Below are 23,029 nucleotides of genomic sequence, written 5' to 3' on the forward strand. Positions count from 1 at the left end.
TAGAGTCAGGTGCGGGGCTCACTGATGGAGAGACTGTGTTATTACCCCAGGGGAAGAGCACTGTAAAATATCTCAGGTTCCACCGGCACCCCTTGTACCTGGGATATTTGATGAAGAGAGAGAATGGGCCCCAAGGGGATGGGCACGCATTCGAATCCAGGCAACGGAGGGAAACTGAGGCAGGTAACATACTATGTGCATGATTTTCCCCTTCTCCTTCTTCAACACAGCCTCATGTAGGGTCTGCCCCTGCACAGCCCACCGCATCCCGAGATCCGGGACCAGAGACCTGGGGCTTCATGGAGCTGCGCATCACGCCCGTGTGCATGGAGCTTGAGAGACACGGCTCGATGCCCAAGCAGGTCTTAGAGACACAGGCCACAGGGCCTAGAGACCATCGCATCGGCAGGGCGGAACAGCGCAGGGGAAAGAGAGTGCGCAGGCAGAGAACGGAGAGCAGAGTTCAGACAGGACCAGGCTTCGCCGATCCTTCCCTCTAACCAGTGCTCACCGTGCTGTGCTAGTGCAATCATGCTTTGGCTCATTGGGGCACAGGTCAAAGGAGCACAGATTTTCCCTAACCGAGGGCAGAACCCAGCCAGAGGCCTCGGGCTTCCTCCACACCACAGGAGCACCGCACCTCGCAGAACGTGCTTGGTTCAGCACATCTACCCACCCTGAACACCACTCTGGGAGGACGCTGCGTCTCTACCGGAAGCGAGCTTGCAGAAGGCCAGGTCTGGGCACTGTGTGTGGCTTTCAGGGAAGGCACTGACCATGTTGCAGAACTGAACATGTACAGACACTTCCTTTATCCATGCCTTTCAAATAACACAGAGATCAATGTTGCAGGAGTCTTTCTTTCTCTTTTAATTTAATTGTAAGGGTGATGTTAGAGGGGTTACAGTTACATTAGTAAGGTAATGAGCACATTTCTTATCAGACCATTTTCATTATCCTTTCTTTAAAGAAAGTCAAGAGTTTCCCTGGAAGTTGTGCTGGGCCTTTTGCAGGAGGAATCTTATGTTGCCACGAGTGGAATTTTGAGAAGCTCTCCCAAAGAACTGTCCCACCTCCTGGCAGGCGGGAAGGGGCTTTCTGGTGTCTTTGTTGTTACCTTCAGTGTTTCATGTTTTAAGATGTCTAAAGGCAATAAGAACCCAAGACAAAACATCAATCTGTATTTAAATATATTTTGAATCAAGGAACAGAGGCAAGAATTACATCCAGAGAGCTCTGCTGATGTCTGAATAATTGGTTGATTGATTGACACAGTGTGATATTGCCCATCTTAACTTCGGTTAATTTAACAAGCCTTTCTTACAAACTGAAACAGCACAACCCAAAGCAGTCGGTTCAGCTAAGCCATTTGCGAAATCACATTGAAAAGTAGCATATACATACTTCAATAGTATCATATCACAATATTCCAAACAGGGGGGAAATCATACTAATGTCCTGACTATGAAAATGCTCACAAGGTCTGAGCAATTTACAATCAAAGCAAATGCACCCATCCTTATTTGGAAAGTTACCAACTGGACAGTTTTTTCTCCACGTTTCCACCAGGTCTATACTTCTTAAAACTCAATTTACTCAGGACCAGGTAGGAGAGGAGAGATATTTGCAGCGTGGGAGGAAAGCAACACTTAATGGTAAAGCTACAATAGACTTCTAGCATATCAGTCACACTCCACATAGTTTGAGATTAATTCCCAGAGTTCTTTGCACACTTATTCATCGTTTTGCTCTTCGAAAGGAAGTTTTTTCATTCCTGTGCCAACTCCATTGCGAAAGGACCTTTTCATCACCATCTTCTCCAAAATTGGCTTTAGAAAAGCGAGCCCCCCTCGTACATCCAGCCTGGCCGGGCAGCTGTTCAGTAGGATGAAAGCGGAATCGTACTTTCCAGACACCTGGCAATCCAGATGAGAGAAGAGGAGAGAATACAGCTTCGGTGTTAAAAGTTTATTTCTACAGGGACCGTTTTCAAAATCTTATATAGCATTACATCCAATATATCTAATCTTAAGGCAGAGACTTAGTCCAATCACAACGTATATTTACCTAGATACAAAAATATTACTTGGAGTGATACCCATTTGTCTAATTTTTATACTTTTTATGTAATTGCTGCTATTCAGTATTTCTATCATGCACAGTACCTAGTAATCTTGTTGCTGTTATTTTGTAAGGAATATTTCAAGTGGCACTAATTAGTCCTGGGAAATTTCCTCTTGAAAACCACCCAGGAGGATGAAACGCCAGGGTTTTGGTAGGTTCTGCTGAGCCTCCTCCCAGCTATCCTGAGGTTCTGCAGAGTGGCCCCCACTTCTTGAACTCTGGGATCTTCCTTCCCCTTGGGGCTGGGGGTCCAGTCCTTATTGCGGGCCACAGAACCTGGAGTGCAGCCCCGTGTTTGTGGATGGGGAAGCCAGCTCGAGAGAGAGAGCAAAGGTCAGAACCCTATTACAGCCACAGAGACACGGGGCAGCCCGGACGGGGCTTCTGGTCAGAACTGGGAATGCTTGTCATGCTTTCTCTCCTGCCTGGTTTCAGAATCAAAAAACACACCGACAAGGGGCAAATACAAATCACATCGCTAGCAAAAGCCATGATTTACCAGCAGTCCTGGAACCACATGCATTACGTGCCTGGCCTTGTTTTGTTGCACAGCAAAGCTAGACTATGAATTCCTCTCTCTTGTACTAGGAAGCCACCTGGCTTGTGGGTACAGTTATTTGAGCTGATACTTTTGGACTCCAAGCCCGGGTTTCTCAGCTATACCAGAAGTGTAAATTCTGAATTATTTTATGGGAAAAAAAATAAAGAACTCTACTGAAAAGTAAAAACAAAGCCATTCCATGCTGCACCTGGTAACTGGAGGAGAGAGGCTGATTAGGAGGGGGACGATGGCAGGGTGACACCAGTCAAGATGCATAAACTGAGATGTTGAATTGAAACTTAAAGATCATTTCCAAAATATCTATCAAGATCCATTTTGCTGTCTTGGTGTGGGAAGTCAAGTTTGGCCTCGGGGTCTTGTATCTGGAGGTTGAGGCTAGATGGGTCCAGAAGGTTCTCTGTGGCTTTCCTTGCCCTGGCTGGTGACCTGCTGAGCTCTGCAGGTCCCGTGGGAGCCATCCTGCTAGTGTCTGGGGAAATGATGAGCTTTCTGGGTATTTTTTTTCTTTTTGATATAGGAATAATCAAAGACAGTCTCATAATATTGGCTATGGGAAAACCAATTTTACAAACACCACTCTGTGTTTTTCCCTAAGGAATAAAGCAGGAAACAGACAGCTATATGAAGTAAACAAGAAAAAGGAAAGTGACAGATGCACAGATTAGCGAGGGGACCGATTATGTAAGTAACGGGATATAGTTATTTGGATACAGATTTATCCTCTAGGATTGATGGTAGGCAAATGAGAGTTAATTACCATCCATTTTAAATCACCACCAGAGCAGCCGAGGTATCACTGCACAAAGGGAAACGATCCAGTTATTTCCAGAAATACTCAGGATGCCACCTTCATCTAACAGGAGGACATGTTCTAGTTCTGCGATCCCTAAGCCCTCCCTAAAAAGACTGCAATCCACTTTACAAGGCGTTTCTTGCTGGGGGAGGCACCGTTAATGGAGTACTACTATACACTTGGCCTGGCACTGCGCTTTGTGAGGCTCCAAACAAAATTACAAAATCCCATGAGTCCTGGCTCCCTCATCGTCCCCACTCAATAATCAAATTGGCATGCACACGATTACCATATGATGGGGTGGTAATGACAGCAAAATTGTCACTTGCAAAACTACAAATGTGGAAGATGTAGTTCAAGGTGAAATATTTCATTCGTGGGCAAAGAGGTCTTTTAAGAATGTTAGAAGAAAGAACATTCTTAATTTTTAAAAAGCTACAGACAAGTGCCTCTTGTTCAATAGAAATGTCATGAGAAAACCTTTGGAGGAAAGAATAGAAAGTAATTAGGAAGACACTTGAGAAAAGAGGCCAATTTATGGATTCTGACTCATCAACTTGATCAATGTGGTGTCTTATCGAATCAATGACTAAATTAGAGTTGAATGCTCATAGGAGTACAGCAAGAAAAAGACAGCTACATTAAGTAAACAAGAAATAGAAAAATGGCAGATGCAAAGATCAGCGAGAGGACCGAATGCATAGGTAATGAGACCATTATGTTCGGATACAGATTTGTCGTTTAGGGTTTGTGTGATATCTCTATCCGAAACTTAGTTTCATAAATTTCAGTCATTACAATGGAACAGATTAACATTTGTGCAGAAAAGTTAAGTTCATGATGTCAGCAACAAGCACAGATACATTTTGTTGAAATAACTGAAATACCAACTACAATAGCATTCGGCATCCCAAAGAAAGTCTTTCCTTTTCAGAATTTCCTGAACAGCTCAGGAAACACAATCAGGAGCTCCATCAAAGCCCTTAATAAATACATGGATTAATATTTTATGCACTCTTTCATTGGGGTTTAAAATGTTGTCTGTATTCTTCATCTGAGAAATGTCTCTATTCTTTCTGTAAAATTAAGACATTCACAGTTTCAAAAAATAACTGTTGTGTTTTTATATAATTCAGATGGCTAAAGGTGCACTGAGACTATGATTCAAGCATGAAGAGTAAATAAAATGTCATAGCAAAAAAATTAAATATCTTTACATTGAAATGAATACTTCTCTGTGCAAGTGATAACTCAAAGACAGTTTCCAACAAATTTAATACTGGCCAATATTACTTCTGTCCTTCCAATGACTCTTTTTGGCTAATTTCATGAATCTGTTTATACCTTTTTTCTTGAAAGATCTGGAAACAAAGAAAGTTACTGTTCTGTCATATATTCCTTGAGATGATTTTGGATTCAAATACTCTACAATTCCAATCATCTATTCAAACAGCAAAAAATAGAGGCAAAAAAGAGAAAAGCCTTACCTTCGAAGACAGAGCTGGATAACACCAAAACAAGTGCACAGTGGACAGAGACAGAACCAAGATAAGATTGAGTTTCAATGAGCTGCAGAGTAGAAAGGAGAGACAAAAAGTTATATTTCGTTTCCTATAGGCAGTATCAGTTAAAAATGTACAGAAACTCAAGTATTCTCTTGGCAGAACAATGCAATATTTTACCTAATCATTTTGGACTTCCTGAAATCGGTAGGTACCGAGACGACGGGTGGTCTTATTGCCGAGTTCCTCAAACGTATGTTCAGATCCTCCTTGCAGGGTCCTTTTATACCAGAGAAGCTCAGAAGTAAAAATGTCACCATGTCCCATCTCAGGTGGTTAGTTGGTCTGCCTCTGGCCTTTTGTTCTCGTTAAGTAGGAAAAGGACAAATATGTACACATGCTGTCATTGAGCTCCTGGTGACTGACTTCATTAAAGGTTACCATTAAGAGTGCCCTTCAAAAGTCCTGTCCTCTGTGCTGTATCATTGGGACGTGGAGGGCCAGACATCTCAAAAGGAACTAATAAAGGTCTGGTTTTGTCTTAGAGTTTAAACTTGAAGGAAGGATGACATATTCCCTTGGATGTCCCCGGCATCTTGTTTCACAGACTGGTACAAAAAGAAATCACTATAGTACAAAAAAAAAAAAAAGTGCAGAATCTTTTCAAGCAGTGTTTGTGCATTCACTTTTCAACTGTGGTTTTCTACAGCCATGTCTTTAGAACGACAGGAAAGGGTTCCACCGGTTCTTCAAATCAAGGAAAACACTGTTTCTGTCCTGGGGCCCTCGTCGGGTCCCAGGCGCAGAGTTTCGTGGGCACTGGCTGGTCTGACCTTCTCTCCCCAGGGCACCGGGTCCTCGGAGGCTTTGACTGCCCTTGCGCTTCAGTGGGCATTGGTGGTAATCTGCTGATTTGGGAAAGCTCAGTGTGAACAGATGCTGCTGGGATTCAGAATGGAGGAAAACACCGAGGGAGATGCTTTCTGCTTGGATAGCCTGTGCTTCTGAGGCGGTGCCAACATTTGTTTAATACAGAGCCACAGAGGAAAATTCTCGCCTCCTTCAGATCAGCATCTTTTGGAGGACAAAGCTGCCCCGAGTCTGGGACGTTTGCTGCCAGCTTGTCAGCGCTTGCGTTTCTTCCACTGGGAAACTTCCACTCTGCATGGTTCTCATGTGATTATCAAACCATGGAGCTCCATTTTGACTCTCAGGGGAAGCAGAGAGCTGTACTCTTGAGAGAAACCAGATTGCGGGACCTGTGCCAGGCTTGGGGCAAGGGATAAAGCACCTTTGTTCACCATTGTCTTGAGGAACGTCTCATGGCCAGTAGGTGGCAAAGGGCTACCAGAGCACTAAGGGGACGGAGGTCCGTGTTCTCTTTCAGTGTCTTCTCAATCCTCGCTAAATTAAATACATAAAAACCAAAGGAGTGAGGGGGATCAGAGCAGCGGTGTTTTGCCAAGTGCCAAGCACTCAAGTAGGTAGCTCTGAGAAGTGCTTGCTGATAGTCCTTCACAGGCTCAAGTAGGCCTGGAACCAGCTACTTCTGTGTGTGCTGAAGGAGGCATCATCAAGGAGGATTAGAGAGAAATCTGTTTAGGGGTAATTTGCATACCACATTCCCTCCTTACTGACTGGGAAGAAGGTTAGATCCTCTGGGAAGGGATAAAGGGAAGGTCTCCAGCCCGAATGAACCAATTAGGTATAGTGGGATACACCGGCACACTTCTGAAAGCAAGGACAGGGGAAACAATAGACTCCGAGCTAAGGCCGTGGGTCTCCTCTGTGACGCAGCGTCCATCACTTCCAGACAGGTATTTCACCACGAGGAAAGTAAATGCAAAAGCTCTTCATTCAGTTACCTGACCACCCCAAGAGGAAAACTTGGAAATCTAGAGACAGGAAGGTTCCCTAACAAAAGCATTCCAGCCAACTGCAATGCACTGAAGTCCTCAGTGAACAGCTCCAATAGCACACAAAATCCCACAGGCCTGCTGGTGCTTACACAGAGATAAACAGATTAACTGGACAATACAGGGAATGAGGGTCAACCCAATACGAACCATGAAGGCAAGACAGGCAACACCACTAGCAACACCAATGCTCCATGAAAAGCAAAGACCAAGACAAACCATAAAAGGTAACTTGAAGGAAATGTGGAGAGTGAAAAAGAAAAAGAAGATGAGAAAAGAAAGACTTAATGTTCTCTGAAGAAAAAGAATAGTTGGGGCTGGGAATATGGCCTAGTGGCAAGAGTGCTTGCCTCCTACACATGAAGCTCTCGGTTCGATTCCCCAGCACCACATATATGGAAAACGGCCAGAAGGGGCGCTGTGGCTCAGGTGGCAGAGTGCTAGCCTTGAGCGGGAAGAAGCCAGGGATGGTGCTCAGGCTCTGAGTCCAAGGCCCAGGACTGGCCAAAAAAAAAAAGAAAAAAAAGAAAAAGAATAGCTGTATCTATAAAACAAGAAAAGAAGCTGTGTGAAAGAAAAAAAATGAAAGACCAAAAAAAGCGAATGGAAATTGAAACTAAAGAAAACTCCTTAGAAGGAATGAGAGATAAAGTTAAATAAATCCTCTAGACCTTAGAGGAAAAAAGACAAAAAAAAACAAAAAAAAACAAAAAAAAAAAAACAAGGACAATGAAAGACCAAGACTAGTCCAAGAGATCTAACATACAAACAATAGGAACTCTAAGAAGAATGGGGATCGATGTAAACAATTCAACAACATTTATCATAGGAATAAAATAAATCAAGTGTCCTGCACAATGGATAAAATCCAACCTACACCAATAGACATCATAAAATTTCAGTGAACTGGATTTTACCAGAGTCCATATCATCTACAGACTTATCTCAAAAGTAACACTGACAAACTAGACTATAATGGAATAATGCTTTCAAAATTTGAGAGGAGAAAATGTATCCAATCTAGACTATTATTCATAACAAATCATAAATAACCAGAATTACTCCTTTTTATTAAGTATGAAATGTTGATGAATATTTTCAGATATGTGAAAGTGCAAAATTACACTTCCTATAAGCACTTTCTCAGAAAACTACTTCAGGATATGCTCTTCCTTTATAGGTTTGTTGCACATGAATCTATAACAAGGAAAGTTTGAGATACATCTGAGAGATGAAGATGGGAGACAAAGAAGGAAATTCCCGAGATGACCAGGAGAGCTCTCCAGTGATCTCAAAAGGAGGCAACAGAAAAAGTGGAACATATTCACTCCAATGAAAAAGAAGGACTTACATGCACTCCAGTTCCATGCCTGCTTGAGCCTGTGAAGGATCTGTCAGCAAGCACTCTTCAGACCAACCGACTCAAGTGCTCAGCACTTAGCAAATTGGTGCATGTTAGCAGTCTCTTGGAATGACTTCTGTGAGGTGATAAGAGCCAAAGAATAGCTGGATGTCTTCAGAGGAGAAATAGACAACCAGGGAATTAGGGCTCAGTTAGCGATGAATCCAAAGAAAACGAAGCGACAGGAAGAGAGGGACATAGATCCACTCTAGTGAAATAAAAGTTACCTATGAAGAAAAAGTAATAAAAGTTAACTACTTGAGTCAGCCAGGGGAGCATTTACGTAGTGATGGTAATAATGTAATTACTGAATACTCTTCTAACCCAAAAGCAATTTAAATGTATTTGAAGACGGGGCTAGGGATGAGTGTATTTCTGTGGAGAAACAAACTGCCCAACTTCTATAGTGGGAATACAAGATACAATGTGGAAAATGAACAATCAAAATGCACTATTATTTAGAGATAAATACAAAGATAATCAGCTTTAAAAGGTTAAAAGTGATGGCTCTGGGGGAGGAAATTGAACAGGGAACAGAAACTACTGTTTTTGTAAAGTGCTTCTCAGAATGATTTGATTCTTTAAATAGACTAAGTATACTGTTAGTTGTGATAAAAGTAATTCTTTGAAAAAAGATACAGGTTAGCATGAAGATATTGGGGGTCAACTTTACCATTGCATTGAGAAAAATGTGTATGATAAAAAGGCTCACAAAAGAAATGAGAAACTAGGGGTGTGATGGAGTCCAAGGAGGAGGAGGAGGAGAAGAAAGAAGATGATGATGATGATGATGATGATGAGGAGGAGGAGGAGGAGGAGGAGGAGGAGGAGGAGGAGGAGGAGGAGGAGGAAGAGAAAGGGGAAGAAAGAAGAAAGAGGAGGAGGAAAAGGAACTAAGATAGGAATTAAGATAGGAAAAGGAATTAGATAGGAAGGAAGAGAGAAAGAAAGACAAACTGGGTTGTAGAAGGGGTGGAGAAAGACATACGCAAACAGAGATAGAGGATTAGAGAAAGAAGTAGGCTTTCATTTCTTCACCCATGGAGCTTGTAAGTAAATGGAATACAGAGAGTTCTGGCACCTATTTGGTCTGGTTGGTTTGATCCTTTTCACTATTTGGTCTGGTGGATTTGATCCTTTTCACTATTTGGTCTGGTGGATTTGGTCCTTTTCACCTATTTGATCTAGTGGATTTGATCCATTTCACCTATTTGGCCTGGTGGATTTGGTCCTTTTCACTATTTGGTCTGGTGGATTTGGTCCTTTTCACCTATTTGGTCTGGTGGATTTGGTCCTTTTCACCTATTTGGTCTGGTGGATTTGGTCCTTATTCAGACTTATTTGTACCTTCCTGGCTGCTATCCACACAGACAAAGATCCGCAAAGACAGAGCTCTTCGGTGTTGGGATTGGCCATGTAACTTGCTTTGGCCAGGGGACCTTTGATGACATGCAAGCACAGGCCCCTGCCCTCTTGCATGCCTGCCAGTTCCCTGGGAAGAATGTGGCCGTGCTGTACGATGGTTCCAGACCAACAGGGAGCCGCGCTTTCTTTCCCAGCCGGCTCAGTGGAGACTGACCACGGCCTGCAGAATGGCTACGACTTTGAGCCCCCGGGCCTCAAGGTGTCTTGGTAAACAGCAAGCTACCAGGAGTACGTCAGCAAAGATTCACTTGAGAAAAGAAGTTGCAAGAAACCTTGAAGGCAGTTCCTTCTTGGAGTCAGAGCCACGGTGCCTCCTGGCCTACTGGCCTTCCTCCCCATACATGAAAGACCGCCTGGCGTTGTGAAGGGGGGCTGGCCCTCACCTTCTTTCTGTCTTGGCCACTGACTCGAATGACCAGGACAGGAAGGGCCACAAGAAGTGTGGGTTAGTGTTTCAAATTAGTTCGTTTTTTTTCTCTTTATTGTCAAAGTGTGTTAAATTAGTTCTTTAAGGCCTAGATGTACCTCCTTACCCTTCTGATTTCGAAAGTAATCTGTTACAAGGCTCAACCATACAAAGGGAGCTAGTGTAAGAGGCAGTTGGTCTACCGTTTGCTCACTGAATTAGGTCATTTGCTTGTTTACTGCACACTGGGCCTCCGGGCTGGATAGCACTGACGCAGGAGTGAATGAGGGGCCCTCATGTCACATTATTAATCTTTACGGAATACTCGGCCTGGGTTCAAAAACAGGGTTTGTTTTCTGATCCTGAGCTTATTAAACACAAGCGCCAGGCAATAGTTGGGCAGCGCCTGGGAGAAGGCTTGGGCTGGGAGCTCAGATGGTGCACATTGCTCTGTGTTCAGATCCTGCACAATGCTCTGTGTTCAGAGCCCCCGGACCCCGGCTCCGAGCAGAACATCTCAACTCAGCAGCATAATACCCTTGGCCTGCACATGTCTAGGGAGGCATTTCTCTTCCAACCAAGTTTTTTGTGGGGGGAAGAAGAGGGGAATCTTGAGCGCCATGATTCAGCATCCTCCAGACAGCACAGCAGTCGGGGGAGGGTCAGGAGAATGGTGCCCATGGAGTCCCGCGGGGGGGTTGCAGGCTGTGTCTTTGCGTGATTCACACCCTCGGTGTGATGTCTGGAGCTGAGAGGGGACAATCACCCGACTCAAAGCCACTGTCGGCACCCAACAAGGAAGGTGAGTGCCAGCTCAGCCCGGGGACTTGTCGGCCTTCTCCCAGGAAGTTGACTTTGTGGTGGTGGAGCTGTCTTAGAGTCACCAAAGCCCTTTTCACACATGTCTTCCTGACATCAGAGCGAAAGCAAAGGAGAGGGAGCAAATTCTTTCTGACTTTTTCTTCTCACTGGTCAGCAGTGAAATGTTCTGAGGTGCTTCGGTACTGCTGCCTCAGAAGTTCAAGGACGTCAAATGGGGCCTGTTTTGAACTGAAAGGATCGAAGGAGGTCTTGTCTAATTCTCAGAGCTTAGTGTCATCATATCAAGAAACTTGCTTCTAGGCCGACTTTATGGCTATTGGTTTTAGTACCTCGCCAAAACTTTAGAAAGATGCACTAATGAGCTTGTGAGCAAACAAATGACAAAAGAGAAAAGATGGGCAATTAAATGCAGTTCAGGACTTTGGTGTCTTTCAAAAATATTCTGCAATTGGTCCCAGTTGTAATAAGCTCTATATCTCTCCACATGTATGGAAAAATCCATTTAATTTTACTGCTTCTTAATTCATTTAAACCATTATATGCTCTGGTAGTATAATTAAAATGTAAAATATGTCCAAGTTTTTTTTTTTTTTGGTTCTTTACTAGAGTAGGAGAAATAAAGGCTTGTGCAGGGCTTGGGATGGTTTATTGAAATAAATCACGGCTCTAAGTGATGGTTGCTCCTAAGAAGTTTTGCTACAGTTTTCATACACGCATTCTGAGAAGCCCAGAACTGAATGTTACAATCTGTGTTCTGGGGAGATAAAAGCCAAAGGAATTCTAGATGGCAATGGGACTCATCGTGGCCAGATGGAGAAAGTGCAAGCAGTTCTAGTGTTTGTTCCACTGGCATTTGGGGGCTGGTGATTCTCGGGTGTGGATCCTTTGATGCTTATTGTCAACCCTGTCCTCTATCCAGTAGAGATCACCACCTCAGCTGCGACTTCGGAGCACCTCGCAGACATGGCAAAGGTGCCCTGAGAAAGGGAAAGGGGGTCTGGCACTTCCGGGTGGGGACCACCTCGATCCCACAAGCCTGCCGGGCAGGGCAGTTGGGTGGGGTATGCACTCCGCAAGGACACATTCCCAGTCCGCTGGCAGTGTATCATTCTTCCCTAAAAAGAATGGCACATCTTGTAATTGGCAGAGTTTGGGGATCCAGTGAACTATGGTAGTTATTTCTAGACTCCATGGGAGGCAGTGGCCTTTGGATAAATGGTTATATGTTGACTTAAATAATTAGTAATAAAATATGCTATTAAGTTTTCTTTTGCCTGACATATGTCCTTAGCTGCAAACGTGGGCATTTGGTCCTGTTTTCCTTGCACTTTGCTTTGTGATGTTCTGAATGTGTTTCTGAGAAGGCACGTGTCGCATCAGACTGGGCTCCGTCATTCTGCCAGTGGTGTTCTGTTTGGGGGAGTCCACTGGCGGGCAAGAGGGTTTCTGTAATTGACGGTTGGGGGACGTGGCCAGCAGCATCTGGGTCTTTCTGGATGAGCAAGTCACCCTTGCAGGGACTCTCTGTGATGGGGCAGAGCTCTGCTGTAAAGACTCCTGAAAGCTGTCTCAAGAATGTTCTTTGCAAGCAGCCAAAATTGCGTTTGTGGATCCATCGCAGAATCAATGAGGGTCCCGCGCTTGCCAGCGACCGCAGCCCTGAGCGAACACCGCGAAGGGCGCGTGCGGGAGACGGCGTGGTGCCGAGTCGTGGCGCTGGGGCAGCGTCTCCTAAAGCTGGGCTCTGAGGAGGAGGAGGAGGAGGAGGAGGAGGGGGCAAAGCCCACGGGTCTCCGTCACCCTATGACAGGCTCCACCTTGCTGTGGCCCAGGCCACACAGATGAGCACCAGGCCACGTCGTCGGGATGGGACTCTGCCCTCCACGGGCCCTGCAGGCTGCCCAGCTGCCAAGTGACGGGCCGGGCGACGGGGGAGCCGCGGCAAGGAGGCCGCAGCGTGGACCGTGATCGGATGCAGTGCAAAGACGAGGCCAGGAGCCAGACGGGGCATCGGGCACAGAGACAGCACCTCAGGGGCACCGGGGCAAGCTGACTACGTGGGCGTGATGTCGGGGACGGAGGTGACTTTTTTCCACAGCTCATTACAATCATTCAAAAATGTGCCGTCTTCAAAATGTCGCCTCCATGGCTGACGGCGGAGCCCCAGCTCCAGATTCTCTGCTCCAGCTCTCCGTCTCCTGGCACACGGGTTCTGGTCTTTGTCCTCTGACCTCTCCTCCTTCATGACCCACCTGGGAGGCTGCAGCCCCTCATCATTATGTCCTGAACATGCCTCCCTCCATCCACTGCAAATGACAAAATTCCAACCATGACGGAAGTCACGTCATTCGCCATTTCCCCACTCAAGGTGTTACCGCAGGAAAGCTGCGCCACGAAAGTCACCTGGCCTCCCGTAAGAGCGAGGGAGGATCTCATGCCGTCAGTCCTGGGAAAGGCAGCACGGGGGCTCGCCGTCCCACACCCCTGCGCGCGCGCGCGCGCACACACACACACACACACACACACACACACACACACACACACACACGCCCACACCAGTGGCTTTGCCTCTGAGCTCCCTGAGAACGCAGAAGAGACCAGACAGGGACTCAGGACTTCTCCATCACAACTACCAACTCACCCCCGCAAGTGCCCAGAGGCTACTCATGCCTTGCTTTGACAATTACGATTCTTATACTCCTGGGGGGCCAAGTCTCCCCCAGTTTCTCAAGGATTTTGTTCCTGCAGTTAGCTTCCCCTTCTCCTCCTCTTCTTCCTCACCATTCTCTCCCTCCTCCTCCATTTCGTCTTCTTTTCTTCCACCTTCTCCTTCTCCTCCTTCTTCCCCTCCGTCCTCCTTCTCCTCCTCTTCCTCTTCTCGCTCCCTTGCTTCCATCTGAGAGCATACATGGCATAGCTCATTTTCCATAGAAGCACCGTACAATATGCCCATCCGAGCCTCATCTGTTCCACGAAGATTCATCTGTCTGAGTCATCAGCGATCTTGCCAAGCTCCGCTCATGGCGCCGGATATCTCTCTCGGCAGCACTGCACTTGTTCCTTCTGAAAGCGTGTTGTCTCCTTGCCGTTTGTCATACCTGCTTTGCTTCCACTGAGAAAATCCCAACCATCCAGACCTCCTTCTGGCCTAGCGCTCCCTAAAGAACCACAGGCAGCCACTGGAAAGACGCCTGCACATCTGACTCACATTTCGCCTCCCGTGACACTCTCTAGGACACCACCGAGTGCTTTTTCTCTTGGGGGAACTGGGGTTTGAGCCCCAGGCTTGCTAGGCAAGCGCTCTATGCCTTGAACGATGCCCCGGCCCTTTTGTTTCCATTTTTGAGACAGGGTCTCACTAATTACGCCCAGGCTGGCTTCAATTACTTACACCTGCCCAGCAGCTAGAATGACAGAAGTGTGCTGCCATGCCCAGTGCATTCTTGACGCAATCTCCAAGCTTCTCCTTAAGACCATGATCCAGCCCCTGTTCAAACCAAGCATCTCAATATTACCTTGTATGTCTCCTTAGCCCCTCTCATCAGGAAGTCTTACAAGTTCTTCCTCCAGGGCAGTGTGAGCAAACATGTCTTTCCTCCTACCAACAGCATTGCTGACTAGGATGCCTGCAAGAGACTCTGACTTGGCCTGCACATTCTCTTTTCTCCCTAGGGTCTGCAACACACAGCTGTCAGAGCAATCCATAATAATGTTTTTAATAATGCTAATTGGATCCCAGCCCTCCATTGGCTTCCCATTTTATTTAGAGGACAGTCAGACTCTTACCCTTAGCCCACAAAGCCCTGTGAAGCTCAGGGGCATTGGAGTTGCCCTTTTGGTTATCACTGACAGATAAGTACTATTGGCATTTGGTTCCCAAAGCCTAAAGTCAGGCCCACACAATTGCCCCCACCAAGACATCCACCACATTTCTCCCCTATGAGAAAACAGCGGCCATTGTGTCGACTCCTTGCACCTCCCAGCCTCTCTTCCCACTCCCAACCCCACGGGCCTGTATCTCTTCTTTGAACTGAGACTGCAGCTCTCAGCCCGGGGTGCGATCCCCCCTGAGTCTGAGTGCCTGGCTCCATCGCTCCATTTCCTCTAGCTTTGCATCAGTGCCGCTTCCTTAAGACGCCTTCCCTCCACCCACCCCTGCCCCCACCTGAGCTCCGCTTCTGCTTCTTCATTTCTGGAACCTTCCCCAACCCAACCACGGACAGATCACTTGCTGTCTAATTGGCTGCTTCCTGCCCCACATGAGGAGCGTAAGGACCCGATGGTTATTTGTGCGCGAGTGAGAAAAATAAAGAGAAGAGTGTGGGGCTGTGCTGAGCAGTAACAGGGTTAAGGCAAAGTTTTGCTTTATGAGGAAAATAACTTTCTCTCCTTTATTCCAGGGGAAGAACAAGTTTGTTTCTCCAACAAATACCTTTCGGACTTCTCTCGACCATGCCGAGAGGTGGAGTGGAGAGGGACGGGCAGCCAGTGGTGAGAGTTTGGGGGACACTGGTGTTTAGCAGTCTGGGATGGAACCCTTCATCCTCATCCTGCTATAGGTTTTCTCCAGGAAGAGAAGGTTCTGGAAGCAGCACTGAGAGTGTGGAGGTGACTCTGGCTCCTCCCTCTTTAGGAGAGGATGTCTTAGTATGGTTGGCCGGGTGTTCGGGGCAGCCTGTAGTAGCCAATGAAGCCAGGAGGGGCAATGGCCGGCAGGGAGGCAACGGGTGAGGGCGAAAGGAGAGGATGGAGTCCAGAGGCACAGACAAGGGAGGAAGCAGAGTCCTGATCCGGGGTGGGGTGATCCTGGAGAGTGGGAGAAGCCCTGTGGAGACGCAGGAGGTTACCTGTGGTCAACAGACAAGTACTCCCGGCATCTGGGGAGGGGTGAAGGGCGGAGTCGAGTACCACGTCCCGAGGGGAGAGGAAGAATGCTCTTCTTTCCTAGACTCCTGGAGCTTTGCCTCTGACTGACACGTGGACCATTTTACATGCGCCACCCCATTGCACCCCGGCCGGCGTGGCGTGCAAGGTTGCGAACCTAGAGGTCCATTTAGGCCACAGCACCTGCATCCAAGGTCACTCTCGTGATGTTCAGGCCGGACAGGGTCCCATATTGCTGTGCCCAGGAAGACCCAGAGCCTGCAGCGGCGACCTCCAGCTCTGGGAGCCTACTACTACTGCCCCCTCCCCTTCCCTGCTCCCGTCTCCAGATCCTCCCCTGAGCAGAGTAGCCCAGAAAGCAGGCGACTAGGAAGGGATCTGCTCCCACCCACCCAGTGAGGCCCCGTAAGGCCCATTGTCTCTCAGCTCTAGTAGAGCTTTGCCTGGGCTCCCAAGCTACAGGCTCGGGGGAAATGAAGCCCTAAACTCTCGGGGTGCCAGGGGCAGAGGCAGGGCTGAGAGGTGAGCTGCTCCCTGCAGACAGGCCCCCCGACTCAGAAGCACTGCACACCCCCCTCTCTCGGGGCAAACCCGCCGAGTTTGTCCTTGCTTTCAACCTCTGGCCTCATCTTCATCCCCTGTGGTTTTAGAAATCTCATCCATAGATGATACTATCTAGTTTTTATGAGGTCCATAGTTATTTTCCAACTATGTACCTATTTAAACTTTACAATCTTTTATCAGGGTTGTATTCATGGATAAATAAATACCAGGCACTTAAAACTTTATCTCCTGGAAGCTTCTGCTTTGGCCTGCAAAATGATCCTGAAGTCCCAGCTAAAATAATTTAATGTCATTGTCGCTGGAAGATAGAGCTTCCTGAACTTCAGACTCCTAAACAGGGTGAAGATAAATCCCTTTCTGTCTAAATCCAGCTTTTGCTTTGTGGATTTGGGGACCATTTTTGAAGATTCCTTTATTAAATGCTGTAGCTATCAGTGGAAATTAAGTGTATTTAATTTAATTTCCCTATAAGAGTAAAATTCCCAATGCAATTACACATATGAAATCTATATCGTCAATGTAGTTTAGGCCTGGCGTAAGCCCAGACAGCTACCTCACCTATTCAGATGATTTCAACACAGTCGGTTGTCTACAGAAATTTCAAGGGCATCTAACTAATATTTTAACCATGCAATTAGTAACAGATACTGTAATTCTCTCCTGAACAAATGAAAGGTTTCTGAGCCCAATGAAAGCCTCTCCTTTCCTCTAAATACAGGTGTCATTTCTTCTTATCTTGTCAAACATTTCACCAAGAAACATGGGAACTACAGGCCAGACGCTGGCCAGGAGGAGACATTGAAAAGCTGACCAGTGTGGGTGACTGGAGATGAAGGAGAGAAGATGGAGTTGTCAAGAACCCTCATCATACTGGGGCAGAGTCAGAGCCGGGGCCCCCCTCCAACCATGGGCTGGAGGCACAGCCACTGGGGGGCCACCTACTGAGACCCCGGATGAAGGTGTGACCAGAGCCCTGCTTGTCCTCATTCCGCACCCCTAGCTCTGCTCTGCGAGCTGGAGCTCAGAAGGTTCCACATCCTCCCTGAGAGGAGGAGGGAGAGGACTCCACCATGGCCGCCACCTGCTCTCTGCCTTCTGCCCTGGACGGGCGAGGGGCTGCTTGGAGAGGGAGCCCACGGGGCTGTCGCCAGAAAGCTTGGGAGCCCGTCGAGCACGGGTGTGGATTGCACGCTCTCTCTAGAAAGCAGTCTCGGGTATTTGGTCCTAAAAACAACTCCGCATATTCATTTGTGCTTCTTCGCAGTTGATAGATGGGATGGCTGAGACGCAGACGGGCGCACGGGCCGTAAGCATTTCCTCTCAAGATCTTCTGTCTTCTCTCTCTCCAGGTTTCTCCTGGTTTCTTAGGGGCGGCAGGCGTCTGCCCACGTTGTAAACTTGCCATTACAGAGGACTCCATTGCTGATAGACTCTCCGGCTTAAGCAGCCCCTATGGGTCAGTGAGGCCTAGGAGGCGGTTTGGGTCAGAATCGGTTGCAAAGGGGTTTTCTGTGCAGCTCCACAGAGCTCTGCTGGCCAGGCAGGGGTGGTACAGAGCCAGCCAGGCCCAGTACCGGCCTGAGAAGCAGCAGCCCGTGGGGCTGAGAACAGTTTGGAGCCCTGAACCCACCTCCTACTAAGATGGGCTCAGCCAGGCCAGGCCAAGTGGGACCCACGGATAAGTCTGTCTCCTCAGGAACCTAACCCCCCCCCCCAGCCCCCCTAATTCCTGCTGAAGTTATCTGGTCGTTCTAAATACCACTGAAGGAACCTCCCGGGGTATGCGGAAGAGCCAGAGAATGATCAAAGCCTGGGCGATGGTGGCATGGGTCAGTCAGCAGGGTCAGCTAGACCACCTGCAAGCTCCAGGCGCCGGAGTCTAGGGAGTAAACCATTGTGGGAACAGGGCAGGTATGGAGAGATAGGAAGAAGGCCAGGCGGAGAGAAGAGCTGCTCACGGGAGCTCAGCCCTCGCCGTCTGCAGGTGACATGCTTTATGAAGAAGTGACTGGCAGGAGAACGTGCCGCACAATGGTAAATGTCAGTCATTGTCTGTGGAAAGGTCCCTCCCAAAGAAGACAGCCAGCACCTAGGCCGGCCAGCCCTGGCCCCGGCGATAGCTGCTCTGGCTCTCAGCTCCTGGTCCCATTTCTGTCCAGGAGCAGAATCCGGCCAAGAATACTACACAGCCCTGGGCTTTGTGGCCGGAACCCGAGCTCTGCTTTCACGCTTTCGGGAAAGAAGGCTTCCACCTTCCTGGACTTTCTCCTCCAAAAAGAATTAGAAAAGTCATTTAAGAGAAATGGGAAGCCTACTACTTTCTTGCTGCCTTCGTGTGAAGACGGAGAGAATCCAGGCTGGCACACATTCTTCTGATTTTTCAAAGAAATTTGAAAACTCACAAACAAGCTGAGCACTTGCGGGCCACATCTGTTATCCTAGCTAATCGGGAGGCTGAGATCCAAGGATAAGCCGTTCAAAGCCAGCCTGGACAGCCAGGTCTGTGAGACTCTTATCTCCAAATAACTACCAGCAAGCCGGAAGCAGAGCTGTGAGTCCAGGTGTTAGAGTGCTAGCCTTGAGCAAAAAGAGCTCGAGGACAATACCAAGGCCCTGAGTTCAAGCCCTACTACCAACCAAAGAAGAAGAGGAGGAGGAGGAGGAAGTGGAGGAAGAGGAGGAGGAGGAGGAGGAGGAAGAGGAGGAGGAGGAGGAGGAGGAGGAGGAGGAGGAGGAGGAGGCATGAATGCTGGGAACACGGAGCCCGGGCCCCACTGGGCCTCCTGTTGGCGGTGCCCAGGAGGCGTTTGCCAGAGCTCACACTTGCTACGTGCAAACTGCAGAGTCAGAGCCCAAGTGAGAGCCGCCCTGGGCAGGAACAGCTGAATCCCCGTCCCTCCCCCTACCCCATGCCCACCTCATCCTTTCTGCTGTCCCCAACCCAAGAGCTCCACCTGCCCACCCACCCCCAATTATGCGCCATTGGGTCCGTGGATCAGACAGTGCCAGTGCCAGTCCTTGGGTGCATCTGACGCTCACAACTTCAGAATTCCGTGGAACCAACCCCAAGGCCGGGTCTTTGCCGGACCCACCCGCAATAAAGAAAGAACACAGAAAACACTTGCTAATTCCTCATTCGTTCATTCATTCATTTGCAATCATTCGTAATAACGTACACAGACTCTGTATGACTTTATTTACTGGCAGTATTGAGGTTGCCTTGGGACTTGTTGCTTGCTTGGTGAGCATCTTGCCACTTAACCTAGTTCCCCAGTCCATTTGCTTTTAGTCTTTTTTCTCACATAGAGTCCCAGCCTTTTGCCAAGGCTGGCCTCACACTGCGATCCTCCTACATCTGCATTTCTGAATTCCAAGTAGCTGGGACCACAGGTGTGCACCAGAAAACCCAGCTTGTTCCTTGACATAGGGTCCCGTTAGCCTTTTGCCAAGGTTGGTATGGAACCCACTCCTTCTGTCTCTGGCTCCTAAGTTGCTGGAATTACAGATGTAAGCCACTATACCCAACCGTACAGATACTTAAAAAATATTTTTACAAAACCCACTGGGCTTTAATGATTTCTTTATTTGGAAAAATAAGAAACACTGTTCCTCTGAATTTCCTTCCTGTTTACCCCATTGACCTTGGACTTTCAGGAAAACAGAAAAAAGTCCTTCAGAACTAGGGCTGTGGACTCAGTAGGGAGGGAAGCATAAAGTTCTATTAAAGTAAACAGTGAAGGGTGGATAGAAACCCACCAGACTGGCTCTCTGACTTTCCCCCCAAATACTGTGGCTCTGAACACCAGCCCCGAATTCCTGACGCAATCAGAGAAGCACAGGATGCGAGGAGAGGCAAAAAGTAACAGAGCTGAGTGTCAGGCCTGGACAGGGGGCGGGGAGTTGGATAGGAAAGGCTTTCAATGTGACAGTGAAGGTGCCACTGAAAGCCACACCTTCCATCCAATCTGTGGCACATGTTGATAATCTGACAGTTCTTTAAGAACTAGACTTCACTGCTCAATAAGCCAGCAAGACCTACAGTTTGTCCAAACACACCAGCATTCTCTGCACAGACCTGCGACTCCAAACCCAATCTCCACAGTGAAGCGGACCCTGACCTCGTGGGCAGGAGAGCTTGGGACGCTCTGTCCCCGAGGAGGAGGTGGCGCTTCTGTGGGTGTGGCACACAGGGTATCTCTGGTCCCACAAGAATAAATCGGCAGTCTAATTTGGCAAATAAGTACATCCACAAGTGGTCTATCTTTCCTTGATTGTCACCGCGCGACACCTTCGATCGAGTCCTGCTTTCCTGTTGGAGGACTCCTTTGTGACATCAGATTGCGGCCATATTCTTTTCTCCTGTCAGAAACACTGCCCGGCACGCAGTTAGGATCACGTTTGGAAAGCTCTCTGCCAGGCTGTGGTGAGCTCTGTTTCCAACGTGGCTGCCCCCAGCCACAGCTGACTTTCTGTGGAAGTTCAGTCGCTCATTTGGTGGGACAGCTTTGCTACTTCCAGAAGGTTCTGGAAGCCTCTCTTCTCTCCCTGCCAACTGGCTCTCTCAGACCTCTGCATTGCTTTGTGGAACTGGAAAAAGATGGGACAGGACCAGGAGGGGTGTGGAGGAAGAGAGACCCTGGGGCCCGAGCACAGGAGAAAAGCAAGAGGTGGGAGCCATCTTGGAAGGATGCCTGTGCTGTCTCTGTAAACAAAAAGGGTCGCGTTAGTTGGAAAGAGCTTTCTGGTGGCTGAGCTGTTGTTAGAGGGTCTGAGACTGCATCTATGTCAGCTTTGACAGAATTCCATTCCCCCATTAGGCCCCGCACTCTGCTGAGTAATAGATGTCCTTATTGTCTTCTTCTACACAGGTCCTTCAAATGCCCTTCAGCCATCTCCTGAATGAGGGGCCTCCACCCACCTCTTCCCACCTGTCCTGTGGCCTTTCCCAGCCCTTGGTCTCATTGGACCGTTTGGGTGTTTTAAGACTATCCAGGCTCCTCACCACCCTGGAGTCACAGGAAATCTCGGTTGTGGCGAAGGGCACCGCCATCCTTGGCACGGCCTCCTTGCCAGCCTCATCTCCTCCTCCTCAGACCCCACACCACTCCCTCTGCTCCCGTTCCTGGCTGTGGTTATGCCCTTGCCTTGTTTCCCAAGGGAGGACCAAGCTGTTCCCCGAGAAGCTCTTCACTCCCCAGACACTGTGCTGCCTAAATGGTCCTCTTCCTGCTTCTCCATCCCAGCTGCAGGGACAGCAGAGTTGTCTCCAGTCTTTTGCCTGGAGGTCCAGACTCCCCTTCCAGGCTCTCTGGCACGCCACAAGAATATCTCTGGGTGACTTATTTTAACAGGCCCACAAAGTGAACTTGGGCTTTCTGCCTACTCCCTTTCCCTCTGGGTCACTGCCAATAAGCCGTCCCAATGCTCGGGTGGAAAATCTAAGGGTCCTTCCTCCCGCAGGGCAATGAGTCGGCCAGAGGATCACTTAACTCCAGGACAGAGTTCACAGTTCACTCTGCTAGTAACTGGAAGCCAAGGATGTTCGGCTGTGTTCCAGAGCCCAAACACCGTCCTCCCTGGAATCCCTGCCACTCTGCAAGTATTCTCTACCCATCTGCCCAAAAAAAGCCCCCGCCCTCCTGCAAATCACAAGGCAGCTCTGCTCCCCCTGCTCCCCAAAAGAGCAGGCAAGAGCCGGGTGCATCACCAGCGCGCAGCGTCCTGCCGGCTCTCATCTTTTCTTCTCCCCACTCCGCCACCCCTTCCGGCCCCTGCGCCTTTGCTCATGCCCTGAGCCAAAACACTTCTTCCTCCCTCTCCATAGATCTGGCCCTTTGCATCTTTAGAAAAGTGTAAAAATTGCTTTCCTGGAAACTCTTTCCCCAAATCCCTTTGTCCAAAGAATAGTATCTCATTCTTCCCCTATTTTATTCCCATTTAACTTTTATAGCAGTTTGTAATTTTTTTTAGTGTATTTTATGGACATGATTTTCATCTGATTCCCCTACAAAATTCTAACTTCTCTGACATCAGGAGTCATACACTCCTTAGCTGCCTCAGTATCCCCAGAGCCATCAGAATAATACACAAGGTCTTTCTAAACAAGCGTGTATAGACACAATTTTCCTTTCTAAAAATTATATATGTATTAATCAGCGAAGGTAATAACAAATAGACCCGAGTCTGCACAGTGGAGTAAACAGATCCTACTCCTGCAGTCATCCAACAGGGTGGTCCCGATTAGTAGGATAGTCCTGGCTAGTGGGTGGCTCTCCTTCCTGTGATGGTGAACTAGCTAAACCTTCTCCCACTCCGGGACTCCAAAATCATCTCGAACCTTCCAGCTGTGTGCATTCAGCTCGTTGCAGAGGAAGAGGGGGAATGGTATCCACTTCCTGAAAATCTTTATTCTAATCCAGCACCCAATGGGTCTTCAGCTGGAGAGCCTTGGAAAGAAGTGACATAGGTAGTACCCCTGTCCCTGGAGTCATAGCAGGCCCTGAAGGACCAGAGCTCTTTGTTGTTGTTGTTGTTGTTTTTGGCCAGTCCTGGTGCTTGAACTCAGGGCTTGAGCACTGTCCCTGGCTTCTTTTTGCCCAAGGCTAGCACTCTGCACTTGAGCCACAGCG

The 23,029-nt window shown here is 48.1% G+C and overlaps 1 protein-coding gene across 1 annotated transcript; it reads right to left on the reverse strand.

Annotated features, from left to right (window-relative positions):
* Positions 1–1,733: 1,733 nt before the first annotated feature.
* Nps (neuropeptide S) lies at positions 1,734–8,265 on the reverse strand. The gene is made up of 3 exons (XM_048336100.1): positions 8,249–8,265; positions 4,967–5,090; positions 1,734–1,916 (listed from the first exon to the last, which is right to left on the reverse strand). Exons 1-3 carry the CDS (start codon positions 8,263–8,265, stop codon positions 1,734–1,736), a joined length of 324 nt encoding a protein of 107 aa, XP_048192057.1.
* Between the last annotated feature and the right edge of the window lie 14,764 nt (positions 8,266–23,029).

Source organism: Perognathus longimembris, chromosome 2 (genome assembly GCF_023159225.1).
Source record: "Perognathus longimembris pacificus isolate PPM17 chromosome 2, ASM2315922v1, whole genome shotgun sequence".
NCBI classification, from domain to species: Eukaryota; Metazoa; Chordata; class Mammalia; order Rodentia; family Heteromyidae; genus Perognathus; species Perognathus longimembris.